Source organism: Odontesthes bonariensis, chromosome 18 (genome assembly GCF_027942865.1).
Source record: "Odontesthes bonariensis isolate fOdoBon6 chromosome 18, fOdoBon6.hap1, whole genome shotgun sequence".
Taxonomy (NCBI): Eukaryota; Metazoa; Chordata; class Actinopteri; order Atheriniformes; family Atherinopsidae; genus Odontesthes; species Odontesthes bonariensis.
In genome coordinates this window covers 1372690-1397689 of record NC_134523.1, presented here as the reverse complement: position 1 = coordinate 1397689, position 25000 = coordinate 1372690, and the positions used below count along the sequence as shown (strand labels likewise).

General features: G+C 45.8%; 1 protein-coding gene across 3 annotated transcripts in view; it reads right to left on the bottom strand.

The window, feature by feature from the left end:
- Positions 1–25000, bottom strand: part of epha10 (EPH receptor A10) — a 226928-nt gene that overhangs the window by 68664 nt on the left and 133264 nt on the right. For all 3 annotated transcript variants that reach the window (XM_075450393.1, XM_075450394.1, XM_075450395.1), the window contains exons 4-5: positions 21693–21848; positions 3535–3864 (exon numbers count right to left, since the gene is read on the bottom strand). In XM_075450393.1, the coding sequence (XP_075306508.1) occupies positions 3535–3864; positions 21693–21848 (486 nt within the window). The remainder of the gene's footprint in view (positions 1–3534; positions 3865–21692; positions 21849–25000) is intronic.

Genomic DNA, 25000 nt, shown 5'->3' with positions numbered 1-25000 from the left:
TGTCCAAATCCAAAATACGTTATTATACCGTTAAATAAATCACGGTAGATGCGCTGTAAAATGACTAAAACACAGTTATCCTACCGTCATGTACTGTAATCCAAAAAACAGTATTATTATAATTTTATCAAATATTAAATATAATATAATTAAATATTATAACTTGTTTGATAAATAACAGTAGTTGCGCTGTAATATAACTACAACACCTACCATAAATCTACGGTCATATACAGTAATCCAAAAAACGGTATTATACTGTTAAAATAAACAACAGTAAAATAACAGTAAAATACTGCTGCCAGTATTTCACTGTTATTTTACTGTTATTTTACTGTTATTTTACTGTTATTTCACTGTATTTTCACTGTATTTTCACTGTTATTTCACAGGGACATTCTTTACAGTGTGGGCTTTTCAAACTGCTGGTTATTGTTCAGGCTCGCCTCCAACTCTCAAACCTTTTGCTCAGTTGGCAGCGACGGCAGCACACTGAGCTGGAATCTTTTCAACAGTGTTAAATAAATCAGACAGCACCGTTTATCTTAGTGCAGTCTGCACTGTTTCAGATAACCTATTTCCCCTTCGAGCCTCCCGTCTCTGTGATAAACACTGCGCTGAGAACAGAGTTTCTCCTCACGGCTGGAAACTTAGTGACTTCATCGGCACACTTTTCTTTTCCGCGGCTGCTTCTCTTTGGCCGAATTCTCACTTTCTGCCTGTTTTACTTTATGTTTGATCCATACGAGTCATTCTACATGATGTGCAGACATCCAACCAACCGCCATCTGTTTATGGTGTGTTTAAGATACAATTTATACACTGAAAAAAGTGACTTTTAGGTGAAGTAAACTCTATTAGAGTAACTTGTATTTTTAAGATTCAGTAAGAACTCGAGCTTTTTAAGTAAAATGAAACATTTTATTAACGTAATACATGAATTATGGGGGAAGAGTAAGTTTTACTTAGGTTTCCTCATACAATTTAAATGTTTAATAGTTGTATGTACATAAACTTTACTCTGAAAGTGTATCGTTAAAATCTACTAAGTTACTTCATAACAGCAAATACTACAGATATAAAAGTTTACTTAAAATAAAGTAAAATGATGTTCCTGCCTATGAAAAACAAGTAGACTTTACTTAGTTTGTTTAAATAAATACAACTTAAAACTTAGATATAATTAAGTAAATGTTACTTAATATATTCTAAACTGTTTTATGGTGAGTAAAATTTACTTGATATTGCAGCATTAAATATTACTTAAATCATCTGAGTGCAAATACTTACAGAGGGTTTTATAAGTAAATCTTATGAGTTGTTTTTTTTCAGTGTAAGACAACAAGTTATATTGTTTTGTTAGTCAAATATCTTTCATTAGAATTTCCCTGATTAGTCACAGTATGAACACAGAAGAGGGTCAAACTGTACGTCTGAGGAAAAACATCCAGAACTTCACCTGCTTTGAGACGAATCTGATGGATGGATGAAACATGTTCATTCAAACTCGTTTGGCTCAACTTTTCCTATAAACATGACTTCTGCCGGATCAGTCAGGGGTCCTGGAGATATTTCTTAACTTTATTTAGGAAGCAGACATGTGACCTCTGGATGCTCAGGAACATCAGTGAGGAAGAGAATTAAAAAAAAGGTTGTAAAAAGAATCTGGATGTGAGGAGGATGCTCTATTTTTAAGGGATGTGACACATTAGCCCACATTTCTAACTGAATTAATAAAAACATCTACTGTTGAAACATTCATGTCTTAAGTTGTTGCATGAAAAAGATATCTGAATAGCATTAAGCGTCCCAGAGTTATTTTTACGTAATATTAAATTGAATGCAGAAAACACATTTTCCAGAATAATTTAGAGTTTAGTTTCTTTTCTTTTAAATGTGTCACAGAAAGATTACATTTCTCTCAAATATATCAACACTGTAAAACACAGGCAATGTAGTTCAGACATATTGTTGTACTAAAGCAGCAATAAAATGCGCTGCTTTCTCTCATTTAAAGGTGACATATTGGGTAAAAATCCCTTCCTCCTGTTCCTGGAAGCAGATATCAGAGCGTCTGGCGTAGCCAGAACAAAGACACTGGGTGTGCCAAAGAGAGTTACACCTCCACAAACACTCAAAAGAATGTATCTCTGGAATACAACATTATTAACTCAGATCATACCCACACGGTGTGCGCGTTCTCATCAGTAATAGTCGACAGTAGTTCACAGCAGGTCTAAACACATGACGTGCTCTCAAATCAATCAATATCAAATACAAAAAGCACACTTTGTGTTCTCAAACAAACACAACACACACAGACATTGTTGCCCAACGAGATGAACATAGTGAAATATAACTCACAGAGGTATGACGTATCCACATTAAGCATTGTCAACAGAGCTGTTTAACCATCTAAACACAAGCAGCAGCGTGAAGGACACAACGATGTTGCTGCTGACCTGTGCGCACTGCGCAGCTCTCAGTTTAAAGGGGAAGACGGCGTGGCCTTGAACGCATTTATCATTTCATCATTTTGGGTACCGGCACACCTGTGGCTACACCATTGGTCTGAGGTCACCAGCAGGTGTAAAACTCCCCAAAAACACAAAGTTCCTCATCTAACGAGCCGTTCTGATTTTCATTTCTAAAGCACGTCACTCCTTAAGTTGGCTCCGCCTCCTCTGCTAAGCCCCGCCTCCTCTGCTAAGCCCCGTCCACTCCCATCCCCCCTGCTGGACGGATGAAGCCAGCTTCTGGTGGAAATGTTCTGCTGTCAGCTGCTCTGAGGAGCATGCATCTTCCATCCAGCAGCAGCCTCAGAGGACATCAGAGCCCAGTGGATAAACTCTCAGAGCCTGAACTTCAGAGCAGGGAAATGGAAGCATCTGAGAAATAACTCCTCCTGGTTTATTTATTGTTTATTTTCTCCTTTAGCAGCAGCTAACGCTAACAGCTTAGCTAATGAAGGTGACGTACACCAGCTTCTAAGGAGTTATTGCTGTTCCTCTCTGAAAGATGAACATCATTGTTCCCTTTGTTAGCTGAACGGTTGCGTTCTGTAACTCATCAACCTGCAGCTGTGTGGATAAGGAGTGTTTCCAGCACAACACCGGTCCTCTGCTCACTCTCGGTGTGCTAACGTTACATTATCGGCATGTTTCTGATAAAGATGGAGGTCTCCCAGTACAACTGTTTAATGAGGTTAATATATCCAAAGTGTTTAAATGCAGTAATTAACGGGACACATGCATTACTACGAGTTACGCTGTGTACATCTACGGCTTGGTCCATCACTGCTGATGAGAAAGCATTGTTTGCTAGCATCTGCTGCTAGCTTACAGCTACGCTGCTAAACTATTTCCCTCTGGGATCAATAGAGTCAATGAAAGTGAGTAAGTCAGTAGATGTTTTCAGGGTGAAGCACTCGCTGAGTCTCCACCCTGAAAACAGACGTCCAACCTGATCTCCATCTTGTTCAGCCATGCTTTATTGTGTTTTTATTGTTGTTTCATAGGTTGAACTGGGACTCACCGGGCAGACTCGTGGACACGTTGACCTGCGTGTAGAACCTCTTGCTGGGCAGCAGCTCTGACACGCCGTTCAAAGCTTCCACGGTGAAGGTGTAGTTGGTGTTTGGGAGGAGGTTGACCACAGTCACCGTTCTCTCCGTCAGGCCGACCTGCTGAGGCACGAAGCCGACGCTGGCCCCACACGGCTCACACTGCCGCCTGACGCAGCGGCGGCACCCGACGCTGTAGGTCAGGTCCATCCGGCCTCCGGTGTCGGAGGGCGGGGACCAGTCCAGGATCAGCGTGGACTGCTTCAGCGTGTACACCAGGTCTCTGGGTGGAGAGGGCGGTCCTGTGAGAGAAGCAATCTGATCAATTCATGCAAAAACAGAGAAAAGATACGAAATGCGCAACCTTTTTGTTGGAAACCGTAACACTGAAACACACTCCTGATCCAGGAAATACCCGGAATTTACATCCAAACACACACAAAGATCTAATTGTGTTACGTAAAGTCATGTCTCACACAAAGTGGAGCAACCACAGGTCAGTGTGGGCCGTGGATGACTTCAGAAAACTTTCAGGGTGTTGTGGATTTTTTTTTATCAAAGTGGGTAAGGAGACTACTCAAATAATAATAAGAGAAAATCCAGATTTTGTCTTTCTTTATATTTTATTCAAAGGCACACAGCGTTTGAAGTCTCCTGTCTGGGCGCTGCCAGGACAGTGAGCATCGAACAGAATCAACACGTTCATTTTTATACTCCAAACGGGGGGTTATCTTCAAAGAACAAATGGCCCCCTTTTCTCTGTGCTGGATCTGAGATAACACAGTTGACGATGTGCCCCTTTACGACCATCTCAGGATATGTCAATCATAAAACCTCCTCCTGATGAATTTAAAACTTGCCTCCCTTAATGACCAAACAAAAGGATCACAGGGTGAATGGGGTCATAGACAAGTCAGACTTTTAAAACCAAAGGGAACAATAAGAATTTTTCCATCTCAAGGGTTAGAGACTTCCGGTTGGACGAGCGATGGAGTAGGCAGCAGGTCGGAGGAGCTCTGTCACCATTCGACATTTATTTGCTATCCGCTGCATTATTTTCCCACTGAAAGCATCGTGAACCCGCCGCTAAAGGTGACTTCTAAGTTTATGTCCATGATATTCGATTAAACAAGGTAAAAAAAAAGCCAAAAACGAGAATGAGAGCAGACAAGATTCTGCAATAACAAGTCAAATTTAAACTGTGCTTTGAGATATTCCACCACTGGCAGCCACAGCCAGAGTCAGAGAATTGAACCGTCAAAACCAAAGACTTGGGTTTGTTTTCTACACCAGCGAGGGAGGTGGAGGACGGCTGGCTGCCGTTGTGTTATTCATAGGCTGAGATTTTGGTATTCTGGAAGGAAGTCATATATTTAGTCGTGTTCAAACAGAGATTTGAGGTTCTCTTTGCGACAGTGTGCACTTTAGAGAAGTAGTTAAACATTACCTGCTGCATAGCCAGGGCAAAATGAGAAATTATAACAATACTATCATTATTTTTTCTTATATTCTTACTTTGCTTTGATCTGGATAGGGAACCTTATTAAAGAAAAGCATGTCTTATGATAATATGCAGGGACTCTTTGTTCGAAGTACCTTGTGTATTTGTAACAATATTTCTAGATATTTCATATATGCTCATTTCCGACTTAGCTTCTGGGCTACTAGCTAGCAATGACCGCGCACATGGCGACAATGGAGGAGTGGATTATTACAAGCCTGACTGCACAAATTTCAGCCAACCACGTCGCTATCGCCAAACATGAGCAGACAATCCAGGCCATTGAAACTTCAATGAAGGATTTCCACGAGAGGCTAACTACACTGGCATCGGCAGGCGGTAAATTTAGGAAGGAAAACGAGCAGCTGCAACTTAAAGTGGGTGACCTCGAGAACAGATCCAGGAGTATTATATTCATACAACCCGAAGGAGCTGAAGCCAACCAACCGACTTCTTTCATTGAATCCTGCCTGGGAGAGATCCTCGGTCCCGATCCTTCCCCCCCGCCCTCTGACCGTGGTTAGAGCCCACAGGCTGGCCTTCCAGAGAAGACAAGATGGCGCTCCCCGACCCCTCATAGCCTGCATCCACCACTTCCTGATGAAGCAACGAATCATGCAGCTGGCACAAGAAAAAGGCCCCACAGAGGCTCAGAGATTCACATATATGACACATTTCCAGTGTGTCAGAGGACCAAAATACTAAACACTGCGTAGACATTTCGGTTTCTGAAATTGTTACAGCTGTTAAATCTATGCAAAGTAATTGGTCGCCCGGCCCTGACGGGTTTACCTGCTTATTCTATAAAGATTCTATAAATACCTCTCTCTAGGTATTCTTCCTATGACACTGAGGCAGGCCTCAATTTCTCTACTGGTGAAGAATAATAAAGATCCACTCTTTTTTACATCATATCGTCCCATTTCTCTGTTAAATGTGGACTTTAAATATTATCCAAGGTGTTGCCTAAGCGCCTAGAGAGTGTGATCCCCGATATTATTTCACCTGATCAAACCAGATTCATTCAGGGCCGACGTTCTCACTCCAATTTGAGAAAGCTAATCAATGTTGTCCACTCGGCCCGGCCAACATGCCCCGAGGTTGTAATTTTGCTCGTTTGACCGGATTGAGTGGGAACATTTATGTTTCACTCTTCGAAAATTTGGCTTTAAACTGGATCAGGTTGCTTCACTCTGTGATCTCTGCTCAGTCTGGTCACTTCCCTCTCAGTCAGAGGACAGGAGTGTCCTCTGTCCCCTCTCTTGTTTGCATTAGCCATTGAGCCCTTAGCGAATGCACTGCGACTCTGTAAGGATTTTAAAGGTATTCAGCGGGAGGGCCTAGAGTTTAAAATGTCTTTTTATGCAGACGATCTGCTTTTATATGTTTCCGACCCAACTTCATCACGCCCCTGCATCCTAGATATTCTGAATAAATGTGGAAAGATCTCTGGATATAAGTTGAATTTGCAGAAGAGTGAACTTCTCCCCCTAAACTCTAAGGCAGATGAAATTCCCTCTAATCTTTTCGCCCTCAAAAGGAGTCCAAAATGGCCTTAAATATTTGCGAATGGAAGTCACTCGCTCTTTCTCTGCTACCTCTGTTTGGACTTTCTTTAAAACACTTGATAAAACTATTGCCTATTTTATCTGGGCGAACAAACTTAGTCGTATCAGCAAGACTCACCTCCAAGGATCGAAGCGCTCTGGAGGACTTGCGTTGCCAAATTAGATTTTTTATTATTAGGCAAGCAACATCCAGAAAGGAATTCACTGGTTTGAAGATAAATCCAGTCGCAGATAAAGGGTGCAAGTGGCGCTTTCATCATGCCAACATCACTTAGGCTCAGTGATTTGTGCAGCCTTGCCCCTTATTACCAATAATTTGAGCTCAAATACAATGGTTAATCTATTAATAAGGATTTGGGCAATTTGGAGGACATTTTGGGCTACAGAGGCCCTCAATCCTCTGACCTGATCCCGCATTCAATCTGTGGTTTGACAAAGGGATCAAGTCAATGCGTAATTTATATATAGATGACATATTTATGTCTTTCTCTCAATTATCCCAAACTTACGACTTACCAAAGAACCACTTCTTCCACTATTTACAGGTTAGGAGCTTCGTACAAAAGACATTTAATGAATAAGCCCATAAATCCCATATCGAATATATTGTTGAACTGAATTCAGACCGTAGAGGACCGGTACCCCAGATCTCTGGTCTCATCCAGAGCATTAGCTTAAGGAAGGCTTGGGATTCTGATCTCGGAGTAGAGAATCAGACACAAACTTCATCTCTGCCTGCTGAGCTCGGTTTAATCCAACTGAAGGCGGAACATAAGCCCTTTTTCCATCAGATTCTGTAGCGAATTAAAAGTTGTATCGCATTACTTTGTTGCGATATAAGATGCGTTCGGTTGGTTTTCCATCAAACAGGACGATTCTAGCGAAATAAAATGACATCACATGAACGTGCTGATGCACATTATTCTGACTCGACCAGATGATTTTCCATTACAAAAGTGGCGAATTGTAGAGAATTAGAATGCTCGGTAGCCTCCCAATTCCTCTCAACGCCTCTCTTGTGCAAAACGGTGGACAGTTTTTTTTTTTTAAGACATCTGCGTTTCTCTGCCTCTTCCCATCCAGGGCCGAAACAACGTCGACCTCCCGAAATTTGTTTAAAAAAAAGCAGAGTCTCTGCTCTCGACCAGTTGTTTCTTTTATCATCGGACATTGTTGTTACTAGTTGTTGCTGCTGTTTTGATACCGACAGGATAGGTGAAATGGGGCGGCTGAGCGGCTCAACAACAACATTCGAATCCTCGCGCTTTACCAACACCATCTGCGCATGCGTGGCTAGTCTGAATCGCATTAACCTTTTCCATCACTTCTGTAGCGATACAACTTAGCCCTGAACCACCTATTTCGAGCGAATTGATTTAATGCAACAAAACAGGCGTTCTAGCGATTTAACCGTTTTTCCATCACATGTATCGCACTAACTTCTTGATGCGCATCAAATTAAAGCGAATCATGTCGTTGATGGAAAAAGGGCTATAGAGCTCACTTTATGAAGGCCAGGCTGGCAAAGATCTATCCGCATGCTGATCCATTATGTGCCCGATGCAGAGCTCAGCCAGCAGACCTACTGCACATGGGTTAGGGTTAGAACACAACCTCTGAACCCCTCCACCTTTTGGTGAAGTAGCTTTAAAGCTTTTAGTGAGATGTTTGGAACCCACTTAGATCCTGATCCGATCTGAGCCCTCGGTGGTCTGACACCAGAGGAATCTGGGACCGCCTTACCAGCTAAAGCCTGAGTAGTTCTAGCCTTTATCACACTCCTTGGGAGACGTTTGATCCTTTTCTCCTTGGGTCAATAATGTTGTGCATTTCTTAAAGCTAGAAAAAAATCAAATACACACTCAAAGGATCCTCTCAATCCTTTTCAAAGAGGCCCTTTCTCGACTTTTATGACTCCTTGCAGGAGCCCGTTGACAATGAATAGGCTGGAACTCACGATTGATCGTTTCATTGATTTTTTTTTCCATTTTTAATAGTTTTTTTTCCATTTATTTATTTATTTTTGTTGTTGTTGTGTTTGCTTCTGTTTTGTTATTCTCTTTTATCCCTATTTTTGTTTTCTTTCTCCCCAAGTGTGCTTTATATCCTATAAACCTATGGAGGGGGGTGGGGTGAACTCTGCTGAGCAATGCACTTCCACACTTTGGAGATAATTGTGTAAATTGAAGTGATATGCATAAGTTATGTATTTAGAATTTAATTTAATATAATAATTGTAAAAAAGCAATAAAACATATTTACAAACAGAAGAAGAAAACTTTGAGGGTTGGATTAAACCAGCTGAGCTGAAACTAAACGTTAAACTTTCAAACAGCCAAAAAATGTTTCTTCAGCTGATAAAAATGTGGAATCAAATCTTTTCCTCTTTCTTAAGGACATCACTTTCAGATCCTGTTCATCTGCTGTAGATAGTTCTTTAGGCCTGACACTTCTTCTTCTGTCCTCCACTTGTCCAGTTTCCTCAAATGTTTTAAGGACACACTGCACACCATGCTGAGATATGCCAAGTTTTCAGCTAACAGCTCTTTGGGAATCACCTTGTTGCTGCAGAAATCCTGTTTTCTGTCTGTCACACTGTGTTATCTTTGCTGTTTTTCACACATGCAGCTAAAGAAATGGGAACAAATCTTAATTCCAGTCTAAAACCCACAAAGAGCTTCTAGATTATTCATTTCTGGTGGCATAAAACACTTTAATCATTTCATTTATATTAACTGTTCCATAATTAGTCATTAGATTATATCTTATATTCTTTTTTAAGCTTTAAATTGAATCTTATTTACTTTTTCTTGATGTTGAATAACATATAATTCTTATTATTGTCTGTTTTTTTTCTACTTTTAGACGTGATAATATTCATTATTTTGGGATTAGGATTTTTTTTAAACTGAATTTCTTATATTAATTTGACTCTTTTGGTAACTGAAAGCAGTTTTAACGTAAATGTAGAAAAAAGTTGAAACTATGAAGCTGTTTTTCACAGATGCAGCTAAAGAAATGGGAACAAATGAAGTGTCTCTGTGACAGGCTGCTGGGAACAAAGTGCCTAAAGATCCAGTTTAAAACGTGGACACAACACTGGTTCATCCCTTGAGTTAGGAGCCTTTTTCCTGCCTGAATGGTTCATAGCTCAGAGTTAAGTGGCTGAACAAAGAAAAAACACATTCCTCTGAAGATGCTCAGGTACAAGGACTGGATCAGGAGTTTATGTATTTATTATAGCATGTTTATTATTCTATTCATTACTTCATGTTATATCATTTTAGCTACATTCTCCTAAATGATTGGTGTGCTTGTGGTGGGAACACACTGCTCAAACATCCCGCTGATTCATCAGGAGATTGTCCACCAGGTTGTGTCTGTTCCAGATGATTCCCCCCGGTGAATGATGATTACTTGGCTGTATCAGTGCACTGACTTATATTTCTAATCTTTCTGGTTCAATCAGCTCCAGAGTTCATGAAGTCCCATGATGTAACGTCTATAACTCACAGTGGTGACTGACCTGTTAGAAACCGTTAAAATAATCTCTGAATAATCATCTTAAACCCAGCACGGATTCATTGCAGCTTATCATTTATTATCCATAATAAATATATATATTTATTCTATTTCTTTCTTTTATGTGATATACTCTTGTTTGTAATGTTTTATTAAAGTGCAAACAAACAATAAACAATCAGGTGATGTCCCACAGGGCTCGGTTCTGAGGCTGCTCCACTTCAACCTTTATTCAACACGCAGCCGAAGACAAACAGGAGCGCTCAGCAATCCTACAAACCCTCATTCAGAGGGCTTAAAGGGGAATTCCTGTATTTTCAACATTAAGCCTCTTTTCTGAGTCGTCTGCAGTGTTTTAGAACCCCCCTCACCGCTTTTTTGATGTTTACTGCTGTCTCTGGTATTTGCCTAATTTTGATTCTTCTCAACCTGCTTCAGAACGGCTAGTCATATGCATGTCTTAAAAGGTCCGTAAAAACAATAAACGTCCGTTTTCAAAATAATCAACTCACCGGAGTGGTTACTGGTGTGCACTGGTAATCCACATCAAATTTCGTAGCGAAAAGTTGCTTCTGTCGTGTTTTATTTGACATTTTGTAAATCCCATTGAGTTGTATTGAAGACTGGATGTTCGTCGATAGCGGACATGTTTGTAGTTCTCTCGCACCGGAAACACCTAGCAGCATTTCCGGTGCTAGAGAACTACAAACATGTCCGCTATCGACGAACATCCAGTCTTCACTGTTCACAGGACCGTGCACAGGAAGCTCTGGACCGTGCACAGGAAGCTCTGGACCGTGCACAGGAAGCTCAGGACCGTGCACAGGAAGCACAGGACCGTGCACAGGAAGCTCTGGACCGTGCACAGGAAGCTCAGGACCGTGCACAGGAAGATCAGGACCGTGCAGAGGAAGCACAGGACCGTACACAGGAAGCTCAGGACCGTGCACAGGAAGCTCAGGACCGTGCACAGGAAGCACAGGACCGTACACAGGAAGCTCAGGACCGTGCACAGGAAGCACGGCAAGCTCAGGACCGTGCACAGGAAGCTCAGGACCGTGCATGGGAAGCACGGGAAGCTCAGGACCGTGCACAGGAAGCACAGGAAGCTCAGGACCGTGCACAGGAAGCACGGGAAGCTCAGGACCGTGCACAGGAAGCACGGGAAGCTCAGGACCGTGCACAGGAAGCACAGGAAGCTCAGGACCGTGCACGGGAAGCTCAGGACTGTGCACAGGAAGCTCAGGACCGTGCACGGAAAGCACGGGAAGCTCAGGACCGTGCACAGGAAGCTCAGGACCGTGCACGGAAAGCACGGGAAGCTCAGGACCGTGCACGGGAAGCTCAGGACCGTGCACGGGAAGCTCAGGACTGTGCACAGGAAGCTCAGGACCGTGCACGGGAAGCTCAGGACCGTGCACAGGAAGCTCAGGACCGTGCACGGAAAGCACGGGAAGCTCAGGACCGTGCACAAGAAGCTCAGGACCGTGCACAGGAAGCTCAGGACCGTGCACAGGAAGCTCAGGACCGTGCACGGGAAGCACGGGAAGCTCAGGTCCATTAGAGCTATGAATCTTCCATGTGCTCTGTGTGTGTGTGTGTGTGTGTGTGTGTGTGCATGTGCTGTGTGCGCGTGTGCTGTGTGTGTGTGTGTGTGTGCATGTGCTGTGTGTGCGTGTGCTGTGTGTGTGTGTGTGTGTGTGTGTGTGTGTGTGCGTGTGCTGTGCTGTGTGTGTGTGTGTGTGTGTGTGTATGTGTGTGCGTGTGCTGTGTGTGTGTGTGTGTGCATGTGCTGTGTGTGTGTGTGTGTGTGTGTGTGTGGTGTGTGTGGTGTGTGTGTGTGTGTGCTGTGTGTGCATGTGCTGTGTGTGTGTGTGTGTGTGTGTGTGTGTGGTGTGTGTGTGTGTGTGTGTGTGTGGTGTGTGTGTGTGTGTGCTGTGTGTGCGTGTGCTGTGTGTGTGTGTGTGTGTGTGTGTGTGTGTGTGCATGTGCTGTGTGTGCGTGTGCTGTGTGTGTGTGTGTGTGTGTGTGCGTGTGCTGTGTGTGTGTGTGTGTGTGTGTGTGTGTGCGTGTGTGTGTGTGTGTGCGTGTGTGTGTGTGTGTGTGTGTGTGCGTGTGCTGTGTGTGTGTGTGTGTGTGTGTGTGTGCGTGTGCTGTGTGTGTGTGTGTGTGTGTGTGTGTGTGTGTGTGCATGTGCTGTGTGTGTGTGTGTGTGTGTGTGCGTGTGCTGTGTGTGTGTGTGTGTGTGTGTGTGTGTGTGTGTGTGAAGGTGTGCTGCTCTGCTGCACAGCACAGCTGAGTCCCGCCGGCTAAGTTACATAAGAAACACACACCCAGCCGGGCCTACAGCACGTCTCTGTCCACTATTACATCTCTTCTTCCTGTGTCAGGGACTCTGAAGGAAATGTCCCACCTCTGCTCTCTTTCACACCTGTCTTCCTGTCCATGACAGCGTGTCCTCTGCAGGTCCAACGCTGAACAGAAAGTCCTCTGCAGGTCCAACGCTGAACAGAAAGTCCTCTGCAGGTCCAACGCTGAACAGAAAGTCCTCTGCAGGTCCAACACGCTGAACAGAAAGTCCTCTGCAGGTCCAACGCTGAACAGAAAGTCCTCTGCAGGTCCACCGCTGAACAGAAAGTCCTCTGCAGGTCCAACGCTGAACAGAAAGTCCTCTGCAGGTCCACCGCTGAACAGAAAGTCCTCTGCACGTCCAACGCTGAACAGAAAGTCCTCTGCAGGTCCAACGCTGAACAGAAAGTCCTCTGCAGGTCCAACGCTGAACAGAAAGTCCTCTGCAGGTCCAACACGCTGAACAGAAAGTCCTCTGCAGGTCCAACGCTGAACAGAAAGTCCTCTGCAGGTCCAACGCACTGAACAGAAAGTCCTCTGCAGGTCCAACACGAACAGAAAGTCCTCTGCAGGTCCAACACGCTGAACAGAAAGTCCTCTGCAGGTCCAACGCTGAACAGAAAGTCCTCTGCAGGTCCAACACACTGAACAGAAAGTCCTCTGCAGGTCCAACACGCTGAACAGAAAGTCCTCTGCAGGTCCAACGCACTGAACAGAAAGTCCTCTGCAGGTCCAACACGCTGAACAGAAAGTCCTCTGCAGGTCCAACACACTGAACAGAAAGTCCTCTGCAGGTCCAACGCTGAACAGAAAGTCCTCTGCACGTCCAACGCTGAACAGAAAGTCCTCTGCAGGTCCAACGCTGAACAGAAAGTCCTCTGCACGTCCAACGCTGAACAGAAAGTCCTCTGCAGGTCCAACGCTGAACAGAAAGTCCTCTGCAGGTCCAACACACTGAACAGAAAGTCCTCTGCAGGTCCAACACACTGAACAGAAAGTCCTCTGCACGTCCAACGCTGAACAGAAAGTCCTCTGCAGGTCCAACACGCTGAACAGAAAGTCCTCTGCAGGTCCAACACACTGAACAGAAAGTCCTCTGCAGGTCCAACGCTGAACAGAAAGTCCTCTGCAGGTCCAACACGCTGAACAGAAAGTCCTCTGCACGTCCAACGCTGAACAGAAAGTCCTCTGCAGGTCCAACGCTGAACAGAAAGTCCTCTGCAGGTCCAACACGCTGAACAGAAAGTCCTCTGCAGGTCCAACGCTGAACAGAAAGTCCTCTGCAGGTCCAACACGCTGAACAGAAAGTCCTCTGCAGGTCCAACACGCTGAACAGAAAGTCCTCTGCAGGTCCAACGCTGAACAGAAAGTCCTCTGCAGGTCCAACACGCTGAACAGAAAGTCCTCTGCAGGTCCAACGCTGAACAGAAAGTCCTCTGCAGGTCCAACACGCTGAACAGAAAGTCCTCTGCAGGTCCAACGCTGAACAGAAAGTCCTCTGCAGGTCCAACACGCTGAACAGAAAGTCCTCTGCAGGTCCAACGCACTGAACAGAAAGTCCTCTGCAGGTCCAACACGAACAGAAAGTCCTCTGCAGGTCCAACACGCTGAACAGAAAGTCCTCTGCAGGTCCAACGCTGAACAGAAAGTCCTCTGCAGGTCCAACGCTGAACAGAAAGTCCTCTGCAGGTCCAATGCACTGAACAGAAAGTCCTCTGCAGGTCCAACACGCTGAACAGAAAGTCCTCTGCAGGTCCAACACACTGAACAGAAAGTCCTCTGCAGGTCCAACGCTGAACAGAAAGTCCTCTGCACGTCCAACGCTGAACAGAAAGTCCTCTGCAGGTCCAACGCTGAACAGAAAGTCCTCTGCACGTCCAACGCTGAACAGAAAGTCCTCTGCAGGTCCAACGCTGAACAGAAAGTCCTCTGCAGGTCCAACACACTGAACAGAAAGTCCTCTGCAGGTCCAACACACTGAACAGAAAGTCCTCTGCAGGTCCAACACGCTGAACAGAAAGTCCTCTGCAGGTCCAACACGCTGAACAGAAAGTCCTCTGCAGGTCCAACGCTGAACAGAAAGTCCTCTGCAGGTCCACCGCTGAACAGAAAGTCCTCTGCAGGTCCACCGCTGAACAGAAAGTCCTCTGCAGGTCCAACGCTGAACAGAAAGTCCTCTGCAGGTCCAACGCTGAACAGAAAGTCCTCTGCAGGTCCAACACGCTGAACAGAAAGTCCTCTGCACGTCCAACGCTGAACAGAAAGTCCTCTGCAGGTCCAACACGCTGAACAGAAAGTCCTCTGCAGGTCCAACACGCTGAACAGAAAGTCCTCTGCAGGTCCAACACACTGAACAGAAAGTCCTCTGCAGGTCCAACACGCTGAACAGAAAGTCCTCTGCAGGTCCAACACGCTGAACAGAAAGTCCTCTGCAGGTCCAACGCTGAACAGAAAGTCCTCTGCAGGTCCAACGCTGAACAGAAAGTCCTCTGCACGTCCAACGCTGAACAGAAAGTCCTCTGCACGTCCAACGCTGAACAGAAAGTCCTCTGCAGGTCCAACACGCTGAACAGAAAGTCCTCTGCAGGTCCAACACGCTGAACAGAAAGTCCTCTGCAGGTCCAACGCTGAACAGAAAGTCCTCTGCAGGTCCAACGCTGAACAGAAAGTCCTCTGCACGTCCAACGCTGAACAGAAAGTCCTCTGCACGTCCAACGCTGAACAGAAAGTCCTCTGCAGGTCCAACACACTGAACAGAAAGTCCTCTGCAGGTCCAACGCTGAACAGAAAGTCCTCTGCAGGTCCAACGCTGAACAGAAAGTCCTCTGCAGGTCCAACACGCTGAACAGAAAGTCCTCTGCAGGTCCAACGCTGAACAGAAAGTCCTCTGCAGGTCCAACGCTGAACAGAAAGTCCTCTGCACGTCCAACGCTGAACAGAAAGTCCTCTGCACGTCCAACGCTGAACAGAAAGTCCTCTGCACGTCCAACGCTGAACAGAAAGTCCTCTGCAGGTCCAACACACTGAACAGAAAGTCCTCTGCAGGTCCAACACGCTGAACAGAAAGTCCTCTGCAGGTCCAACGCTGAACAGAAAGTCCTCTGCAGGTCCAACGCTGAACAGAAAGTCCTCTGCAGGTCCAACACGCTGAACAGAAAGTCCTCTGCAGGTCCAACGCTGAACAGAAAGTCCTCTGCAGGTCCAACACGCTGAACAGAAAGTCCTCTGCAGGTCCAACACACTGAACAGAAAGTCCTCTGCAGGTCCAACGCTGAACAGAAAGTCCTCTGCAGGTCCAACGCTGAACAGAAAGTCCTCTGCAGGTCCAACGCTGAACAGAAAGTCCTCTGCAGGTCCAACACACTGAACAGAAAGTCCTCTGCAGGTCCAACACGAACAGAAAGTCCTCTGCAGGTCCAACACACTGAACAGAAAGTCCTCTGCAGGTCAAACACGAACAGAAAGTCCTCTGCAGGTCCAACACACTGAACAGAAAGTCCTCTGCAGGTCCAACACGAACAGAAAGTCCTCTGCAGGTCCAACGCTGAACAGAAAGTCCTCTGCAGGTCCAACACGAACAGAAAGTCCTCTGCAGGTCCAACACACTGAACAGAAAGTCCTCTGCAGGTCAAACACGAACAGAAAGTCCTCTGCAGGTCCAACACACTGAACAGAAAGTCCTCTGCAGGTCCAACGCTGAACAGAAAGTCCTCTGCACGTCCAACGCTGAACAGAAAGTCCTCTGCAGGTCAAACACGAACAGAAAGTCCTCTGCAGGTCCAACACACTGAACAGAAAGTCCTCTGCAGGTCCAACACGAACAGAAAGTCCTCTGCAGGTCCAACGCTCAACAGAAAGTCCTCTGCAGGTCCAACACGAACAGAAAGTCCTCTGCAGGTCCAACACGCTGAACAGAAAGTCCTCTGCAGGTCCAACACGCTGAACAGAAAGTCCTCTGCAGGTCCAACGCTGAACAGAAAGTCCTCTGCACGTCCAACGCTGAACAGAAAGTCCTCTGCAGGTCCAACGCTGAACAGAAAGTCCTCTGCAGGTCCAACACGAACAGAAAGTCCTCTGCAGGTCCAACACACTGAACAGAAAGTCCTCTGCAGGTCCAACACGAACAGAAAGTCCTCTGCAGGTCCAACACGCTGAACAGAAAGTCCTCTGCAGGTCCAACACGCTGAACAGAAAGTCCTCTGCACGTCCAACGCTGAACAGAAAGTCCTCTGCAGGTCCAACACGCTGAACAGAAAGTCCTCTGCAGGTCCAATACGCTGAACAGAAAGTCCTCTGCAGGTCCAATACGCTGAACAGAAAGTCCTCTGCACGTCCAACGCTGAACAGAAAGTCCTCTGCACGTCCAACGCTGAACAGAAAGTCCTGTTCCTGTCCCTCTGAGGCTCGTCTCCACTTCCTGTCGGGGGTCCTGATGCTCGTGTTCTCTGTGTTTAACGTGTGAATCGGCGGTTCTGGGAGGTCCGGCGGGTCAGCTGACAGCTCTCTGAACATCAACTCAAACTGGGACAAAGTGAGCAGCTAAAAACAGCTGTTCCTGCTCACCTCCCTCTGAGTCTGAGCTCGTTATGAACGCTCTGATTAACAAATGAACGGCTGAATTAATAACGCTCTGTCAGACTTTTTCCTGAGCTGGAGCTGTGGTGCAGAGCGGGACATTTTCTCCACTCTGACCCGTCAGAACCGCAGCTTCTGTGCGCTGCCCGACCTGCTCAGGGATCCTGCCTGTGAAACACCACAGAAGAAGAACCTGCTCAGGGATCCTGCCTGTGAAATACCACAGAAGAAGAACCTGCTCAGGGATCCTGCCTGTGAAATACCACAGAAGAAGAACCTGCTCAGGGATCCTGCCTGTGAAATACCACAGAAGAAGAACCTGCTCAGGGATCCTGCCTGTGAAACACCACAGAAGAAGAACCTGCTCAGGGATCCTGCCTGTGAAACACCACAGAAGAAGAACCTGCTCAGGGATCCTGCCTGTGAAATACCATAGAAGAAGAACCTGCTCAGGGATCCTGCCTGTGAAACACCACAGAAGAAGAACCTGCTCAGGGATCCTGCCTGTGAAATACCACAGAAGAAGAACCTGCTCAGGGATCCTGCCTGTGAAACACCACAGAAGAAGAACCTGTTCAGGGATCCTGCCTGTGAAATACCATAGAAGAAGAACCTGCTCAGGGATCCTGCCTGTGAAACACCACAGAAGAAGAACCTGCTCAGGGATCCTGCCTGTGAAACACCACAGAAGAAGAACCTGCTCAGGGTCTGTAAAACACTGAAGTTATTCATGAATACCTGGAGTCTACATGCAGGTGTGTCACTGCAAACATGTTTAAGTGTTTTCTTTATTTCATCCTTTTACTTCACGTGTTCCAGCTGAAAAGGGAAAAAGATTCTCCATCTGATTTGCATAACGAAGCCAAAATATTCACAGAAACGAAAAGTGGAATTCATGCAAAAACAACAGTTTTTTTAAAGTAAAGAATGAAAAAAGAATCAACTAAGTTAAGAGAATAAATAGGAGAGATATAAGATAAAATATATAAACCTCAGAGTTATTCCTGACCAGGATCTGTCCTCTGACTCACATATAAAACAGGTTTGTAGGACTGCCTTCTTCCACCTTGGTAATATTGTTAAAATCAGGACCATCCTGTCTCAGAGTGATGCAGAAAAGCTGCTCCATGCTTCTGTTCCTGCAGGGTTGGACTGCTGTGACTCTGTATTACTGGGCTTAGGTTCCACTGTACCCCGGATCTTTAAAGTGCCTTCAGAAGACATTTGTTGTGACGTAAACTCTACTTTCAGTCCTCCACAGTTAGCGGTGCTTCCAAACCGGACACAATCAGAGCTTCACTTTTCCTCCGCTCAGTCAGAAGTAAACACTTCACAGCGGGATGTCACGGCTCCTTTCTTTACAACAGGAATCAGCTGTGTCAGCTGTTGTTCTTTCTGCCGCAGAAGTGTGTGACTTCAGAGAATCAGCAGCAGCTTCTGAATTAAATCTCTCTTTTATTGCAGAGATAATACGCTGCAGTCATGTGGAAAAAGCTCTCTTTTATTCCTCTAATTCATCAGACTCTCTGCTCCTGCGTCTGTGCAGCGCAGTGGATCAGCCCGGGCCGCGGATGATCCTAATTACTGAATCAATAGTGTAATTAATGCGGTTGTTAGGCTGCTCTAAATGTTATCACACAGGGATCAGAGCGCTCTGCAATCAATACTGTAATTAAAGCTCTGCATGGCAGCCGGCAGAGGAGCTGCTGCGACCGCAGGCTTTCTGCAGCATGCGTCCACCAGAGTGCACGTGCACGCACACATGCACGCACGCACACATGCACGCACACATGCACGCACACATGCACGCATACATGCACGCACACATGCACGCACACATGCACGCATACACACAGGGCCGGGGGTCCTGTGCAGTAATCCTGAGATATGGAGCCTATTATTCATCCATCTAATTACTGCTTCTATCAGTGCGCTGCATGCAGAGATCACCTCCTCTGCACAGGTTCATCTCCGGGGGCAAAGAGGTAAAGAGGAAGGGCGTTCATGGGGGAGAAGGGGTGAGAAGGGGTGAGGAAAAGAGGGCTGGAAGGTGAGGGATTGAGAGATGTTCTGTGAGCAGCAGGGATGAGATTATAAAGTTTGTCGCTGGAGGACAAAATGATGAGATTTCAGTTTGGTGCGAGGACATATAGAGCGATGAAAGGATGAAGAGGAGGGACGATGTGAGGAGGCGGTGGGAGACAGGCGGGGGATGAGTGTTGGAGGCAGGATGGGAGAGGAGAGGACGGGGGTCCGACAGGGGTCCAGTGAAAAGGTGGAAAAAGCTTCTGTGGAGAAATGATGCAAGAAGAGGAAAAGAGAGCAAGCTGGGCAGATGAAGGGTGAGGGGGGCATTTAGAGGTTAGAGGTGAGAAAGAGGAGAGTCTGTGGGGGGTCTTCATTAAAAGGGGGTTTGATTTTTCTTTTTGTTTCAGATAAAAACACACATGCTGCTCTGCACTTTAAGCTGTGATACCAGGACTCTTCCTAACATTTTATAAAGCTACAGAAAACCCAAAATCATGACAAGAATGTTCCTGCTGAGGTGAGGACCCCATCTCTACGCCTCTACATGTCTACGCCTCTACATCTCTACGCCTCTACATCTCTACCTCTCTACATGTCTACGCCTCTACATCTCTACGCCTCTACATCTCTACGCCTCTACATCTCTACCTCTCTACATGTCTACGCCTCTACATCTCTACGCCTCTACATCTCTACCTCTCTACATCTCTACGCCTCTACATGTCTACGCCTTTACATCTCTACACCTCTACATCTCTACGCCTCTACATGTCTACGCCTTTACATCTCTACTTCTCTACATGTCTACGCCTCTACATCTCTACTTCTCTACATCTCTACACCTCTACATGTCTACGCCTCTACATGTCTACGCCTCTACTTCTCTACGCCTCTACATCTCTACGCCTCTACATCTCTACGCCTCTACATCTCTACTTCTCTACATCTCTACACCTTTACATGTCTACGCCTCTACATCTCTACGCCTCTACATGTCTACGCCTCTACATCTCTACCTCTCTACATCTCTACCTCTCTACATGTCTACTTCTCTACAGCTCTACTTCTCTACGTCTCTACTTCTCTACGCCTCTACATCTCTACGCCTCTACATCTCTACGCCTCTACATCTCTACGCCTCTACATCTCTACCTCTCTACATGTCTACGCCTCTACATCTCTACGCCTCTACATCTCTACGCCTCTACATCTCTACCTCTCTACATGTCTACGCCTCTACATCTCTACGTCTCTACATGTCTACGCCTCTACAGCTCTACTCTCTACATCTCTACGCCTCTACATGTCTACACCTCTACTTCTCTACGCCTCTACATGTCTACTCTCTACATGTCTACGCCTCTACATCTCTACGCCTCTACATCTCTACGCCTCTACATCTCTACCTCTCTACATCTCTACGCCTCTACATGTCTACGCCTCTACTTCTCTACGCCTCTACATCTCTACGCCTCTACATGTCTACGCCTCTACATCTCTATGCCTCTACATGTCTACGCCTCTACATCTCTACGCCTCTACATCTCTACGCCTCTACATGTCTACGCCTCTACATCTCTACGCCTCTACATCTCTACGCCTCTACATGTCTACGCCTCTACTTCTCTACGCCTCTACATCTCTACGCCTCTACATGTCTACGCCTCTACATCTCTATGCCTCTACATCTCTACACCTCTACATGTCTACGCCTCTACATCTCTACGTCTCTACATGTCTACGCCTCTACATCTCTACTTCTCTACATCTCTACTTCTCTAGATGTCTACGCCTCTACATCTCTACTTCTCTACATCTCTACTTCTCTACACCTCTACATGTTTACGCCTCTACATCTCTACGTCTCTACATGTCTACGCCTCTACATCTCTATGTCTCTACATGTCTACGCCTCTACATCTCTACTTCTCTACATCTCTACTTCTCTACGCCTCTACATCTCTACACCTCTACATGTCTACGCCTCTACATCTCTACACCTCTACATGTCTACGCCTCTACATCTCTACGCCTCTACATCTCTACGCCTCTACATGTCTATGCCTCTACATCTCTACTTCTCTACGCCTCTACATCTCTACTTCTCTACATCTCTACTTCTCTACGCCTCTACATCTCTACACCTCTACATGTCTACGCCTCTACATCTCTACACCTCTACATGTCTACGCCTCTACATCTCTACGCCTCTACATGTCTATGCCTCTACATCTCTACTTCTCTACGCCTCTACATCTCTACGCCTCTACATGTCTACGCCTCTACATGTCTACGCCTCTACATCTCTACGCCTCTACATCTCTACGCCTCTACATGTCTACGCCTCTACATCTCTACGCCTCTACATCTCTACACCTCTACATCTATACGCCTCTACATCTCTACGCCTCTACATCTCTACGCCTCTACATGTCTATGCCGAGGAGGGTGGAGGTCAGACTGAGAGGGGATGTGATGAAGAGGAGGAGGGTGACAGAAGTTGGAGGACAGGTGACCCACAGTGGGATCTTGATCTTAACGAAGCAAACAGTAAAAGCATCTCAATGAAAGGATGAAATCTCCTTACGTGTGCACGGAGCGGAGGGGTTGTCCAGGGGGGTCCTGAAGTGGTCTTCCTCACACACACACACCACAGATCCTTCCTCCTCTGCAACGCTGTTGGCCGGGCAGGGGAAGCACTCCTGCTGCCTGGAGGACATCTTGTAGGAGCCCGAGGGGCACGCTGGAAGAGAAAAGGGCCTCATCAGAACCGCCCAGAACATACAACCTAACAAACCTGAGAACATACAACCCAACAAAGCTGAGAACACACAACCCAACAAAGCTGAGAACATACAACCCAACAAAGCTGAGAACATACAACCCAACAAAGCTGAGAACATACAACCCAACAAAGCTGAGAACATACAAAACTGAGTCCAACAAAACTGAGTCCAACAAAACTGAGTCCAACAAAGCTGAGTCCAACAAAGCTGAGTCCAACAAAACTGAGTCCAACAAAGCTGAGTCCAACAAAGCTGAGACATAAAACAATGTCTCAGACGCAGGAAATAAGAATATCTGAATATCCTCAGGTTTATCAATACTTTTCCAAATGAATTACAACATTAATGTGATGTGTATCAGTATGGGTTATTATGGGTTAATCACACAGTGCAGCAGCAGATATAAAACCAGAAACTGAGAGGCTGATGATTCATACTCAGCTCAGTGTGTTAGTGTGGAAACACAGAGGTATGAAAACGCTCTAATCTTCCTTTCAGGGAACAAATTAAGACGAATGGTGGAAAAAATAGCAACTCGGAGAATCCACGGGGAAGTACAGAAGAGATAAAAGATAGGATTAGTGGAGAAAAGTAAAGACTTTGCTTAAGTCCATCCAACAAACACAGTTGTCAGATTACATGTGATCAGTGCAAAAGGCCTCAAAGGATGCTGCTGGGTTCGATGGAAGCGGCTCCTCTGCAGACACGTCCTGGATGCTGCTGGTTTTACTTCCTCTCACTCTATTTGACGTTTCTATCAAACCTCCCTTCTTCCAGTTGTTGTAGAGAAAAACGAGTCGGACGCGCCGTGTTCAGCCTCTCATGGGGAATTTATTGAACAGACCGTCACAGAGACGTGCATTTCAGAATGCCGGAAATTCCCTTTGACTTCAGTTTGTGACAATCTTTTATACTCCTCCTGACTCATTCAATGCGTACGTGGCCCAAACCCAATCTCTTTTCGGCGCCTCGTCTTCGCCATTATCTAGACAAAGCTCATCCTAACCTCAAACAATGTGCATAAACCGGACGACAACCAGGCACACTGTGTAATTAGGACAAGTCACATGGCTCTGCTCTCCCACACAGTCTGAGAGGTTTGATGTGTTCTGAACCATGTTTCCAGGGTTTAAGACTCCAACACAATCTTTTATTCATTGATTTGATTGTTGTGAAACATGTTCCAGGAACAGTTTTAAATCAAGGATGCATCTTTCCCCTTCCTCCCCGTTTTAAAGATGCTGAAAACATTGGGCAGATTATCTCCCTTTACACTTTGTTTCTCCCACCCGCTGGAAGCCGACTCTCAGGAGAGGAAACGGGGGAAGTGGGTCCCCTTCAGCTTCCGCTGAAATGTTGTCCAACATGTGAAAGAGGCGCCGGGCAGTGGGACGGTGGGCAGAGGGGACAGGCCTGACCTGAAGCGTTCAAGGAACTCAGGCTTCATAGATAGATAGATAAGTACTTTATTCATCCCAATTTGGGAAATTATTGTGTTGCAGCAGCAGCGTACATTTAACAAGCAAATAGAATAAACAGAATAGAATTAGAATAGAAATAGAGAATAAACATCAGCTACAAATCTACAGTATGAACAGTAGGGTAAATAATAATAATAGTAATGAACATCAGTAAAAAAAAAAAAAATAAATGAATAAATAAAATAAATAAAATAAAAACAGATTTGTACATTTAACAATAAAGGTAAAAATAAATTTAACTGAGCAGACTGAACCAATAAGAACTATAGGGTATGTGGACAATTTACATTATATTATACTATGATGATGTTTGTGCAAATTGTCAGCAGCAGGTTGTTGGACACTCTGTCCTCACGGGTTCAGCAGCAGGTTGTTGGACACTCTGTCCTCACGGGTTCAGGTTGGACACTCTGTCCTCACGGGTTCAGCAGCAGGTTGTTGGACACTCTGTCCTCACAGGTTCAGCAGCAGCTTGTTGGACACTCTGTCCTCACAGGTTCAGCAGCAGCTTGTTGGACACTCTGTCCTCACGGGTTCAGCAGCAGGTTGTTGGACACTCTGTCCTCACGGGTTCAGCAGCAGGTTGTTGGACACTCTGTCCTCACAGGTTCAGCAGCAGGTTGTTGGACACTCTGTCCTCACGGGTTCAGCAGCAGGTTGTTGGACACTCTGTCCTCACGGGTTCAGCAGCAGGTTGTTGGACACTCTGTCCTCACGGGTTCAGGTTGTTGGACACTCTGTCCTCTCTCTCTGCTCTCTGAATGCAGCGTCTCAGCGTCTCACTCCTCCTTTTGTCTCACATTCTGTCTCTTATTTCAGCTGCTTCCCGTTCCAGCCGGTCGACCTTCAGACGGGGTTTCTCTGCTCGGAGAAGCTTTTAATTGCTCCGGTGATGGATGTGTTCTGTCCGCTCAGTCACTGATCTGGATACTTATCAAAGGTAAGACGATTTGAATAAGTTGATATGAATATTAGAGGCCATCACTTAGCCGGACACAATAATCCCATTAATACAGCCGAGCGTCTGCCAGCTGAATATCACAGATAAAGTCTTCCACAAGTATTACATCAGGATTCTAATATTCATATTCTGTCCTCTGCCGGGACTCTGACTCACACCGACTGTTCACCAAGTTTCAGATAGTTTCAGATGCGCTGACTCATCAGACGCCACTGCAGAATGCAACCAGGTCTGCATGATGTGGGGAAATGTGAGGTGGGAGCCATCAGGGTGGAGGCTGCATCTGCAGCTCAGAGTTCTGCTAAGGCGGCTGCTGCTAACAGCAGAATACAACATTCCTACCTCACTTATCTGACATGATAAACTGTTCAAATTGTCTTTGTTCTTAGACATTATGAATGCATGTTAAATAGTCCATGTTCCCAGTTTGCACTTTTCCACTCTGCACACAATGGCCCTCATTTATCAAGCCGTCGTAGAAAGCATCGTAGATATGAGCGGAGAACTCGTCGTACGCAGAGGCTCAAGTGAGATTTACAGAACATGCGTACCACACCAATCCCATCGTAAGACCGAGCGGCTGTTGATAAATCCAGCGGCTGAAATCCATCGTAATGATCCTAACCACGCCTTCTACAAAACGGGGCTGAGAGGCCGCACCTCTAGA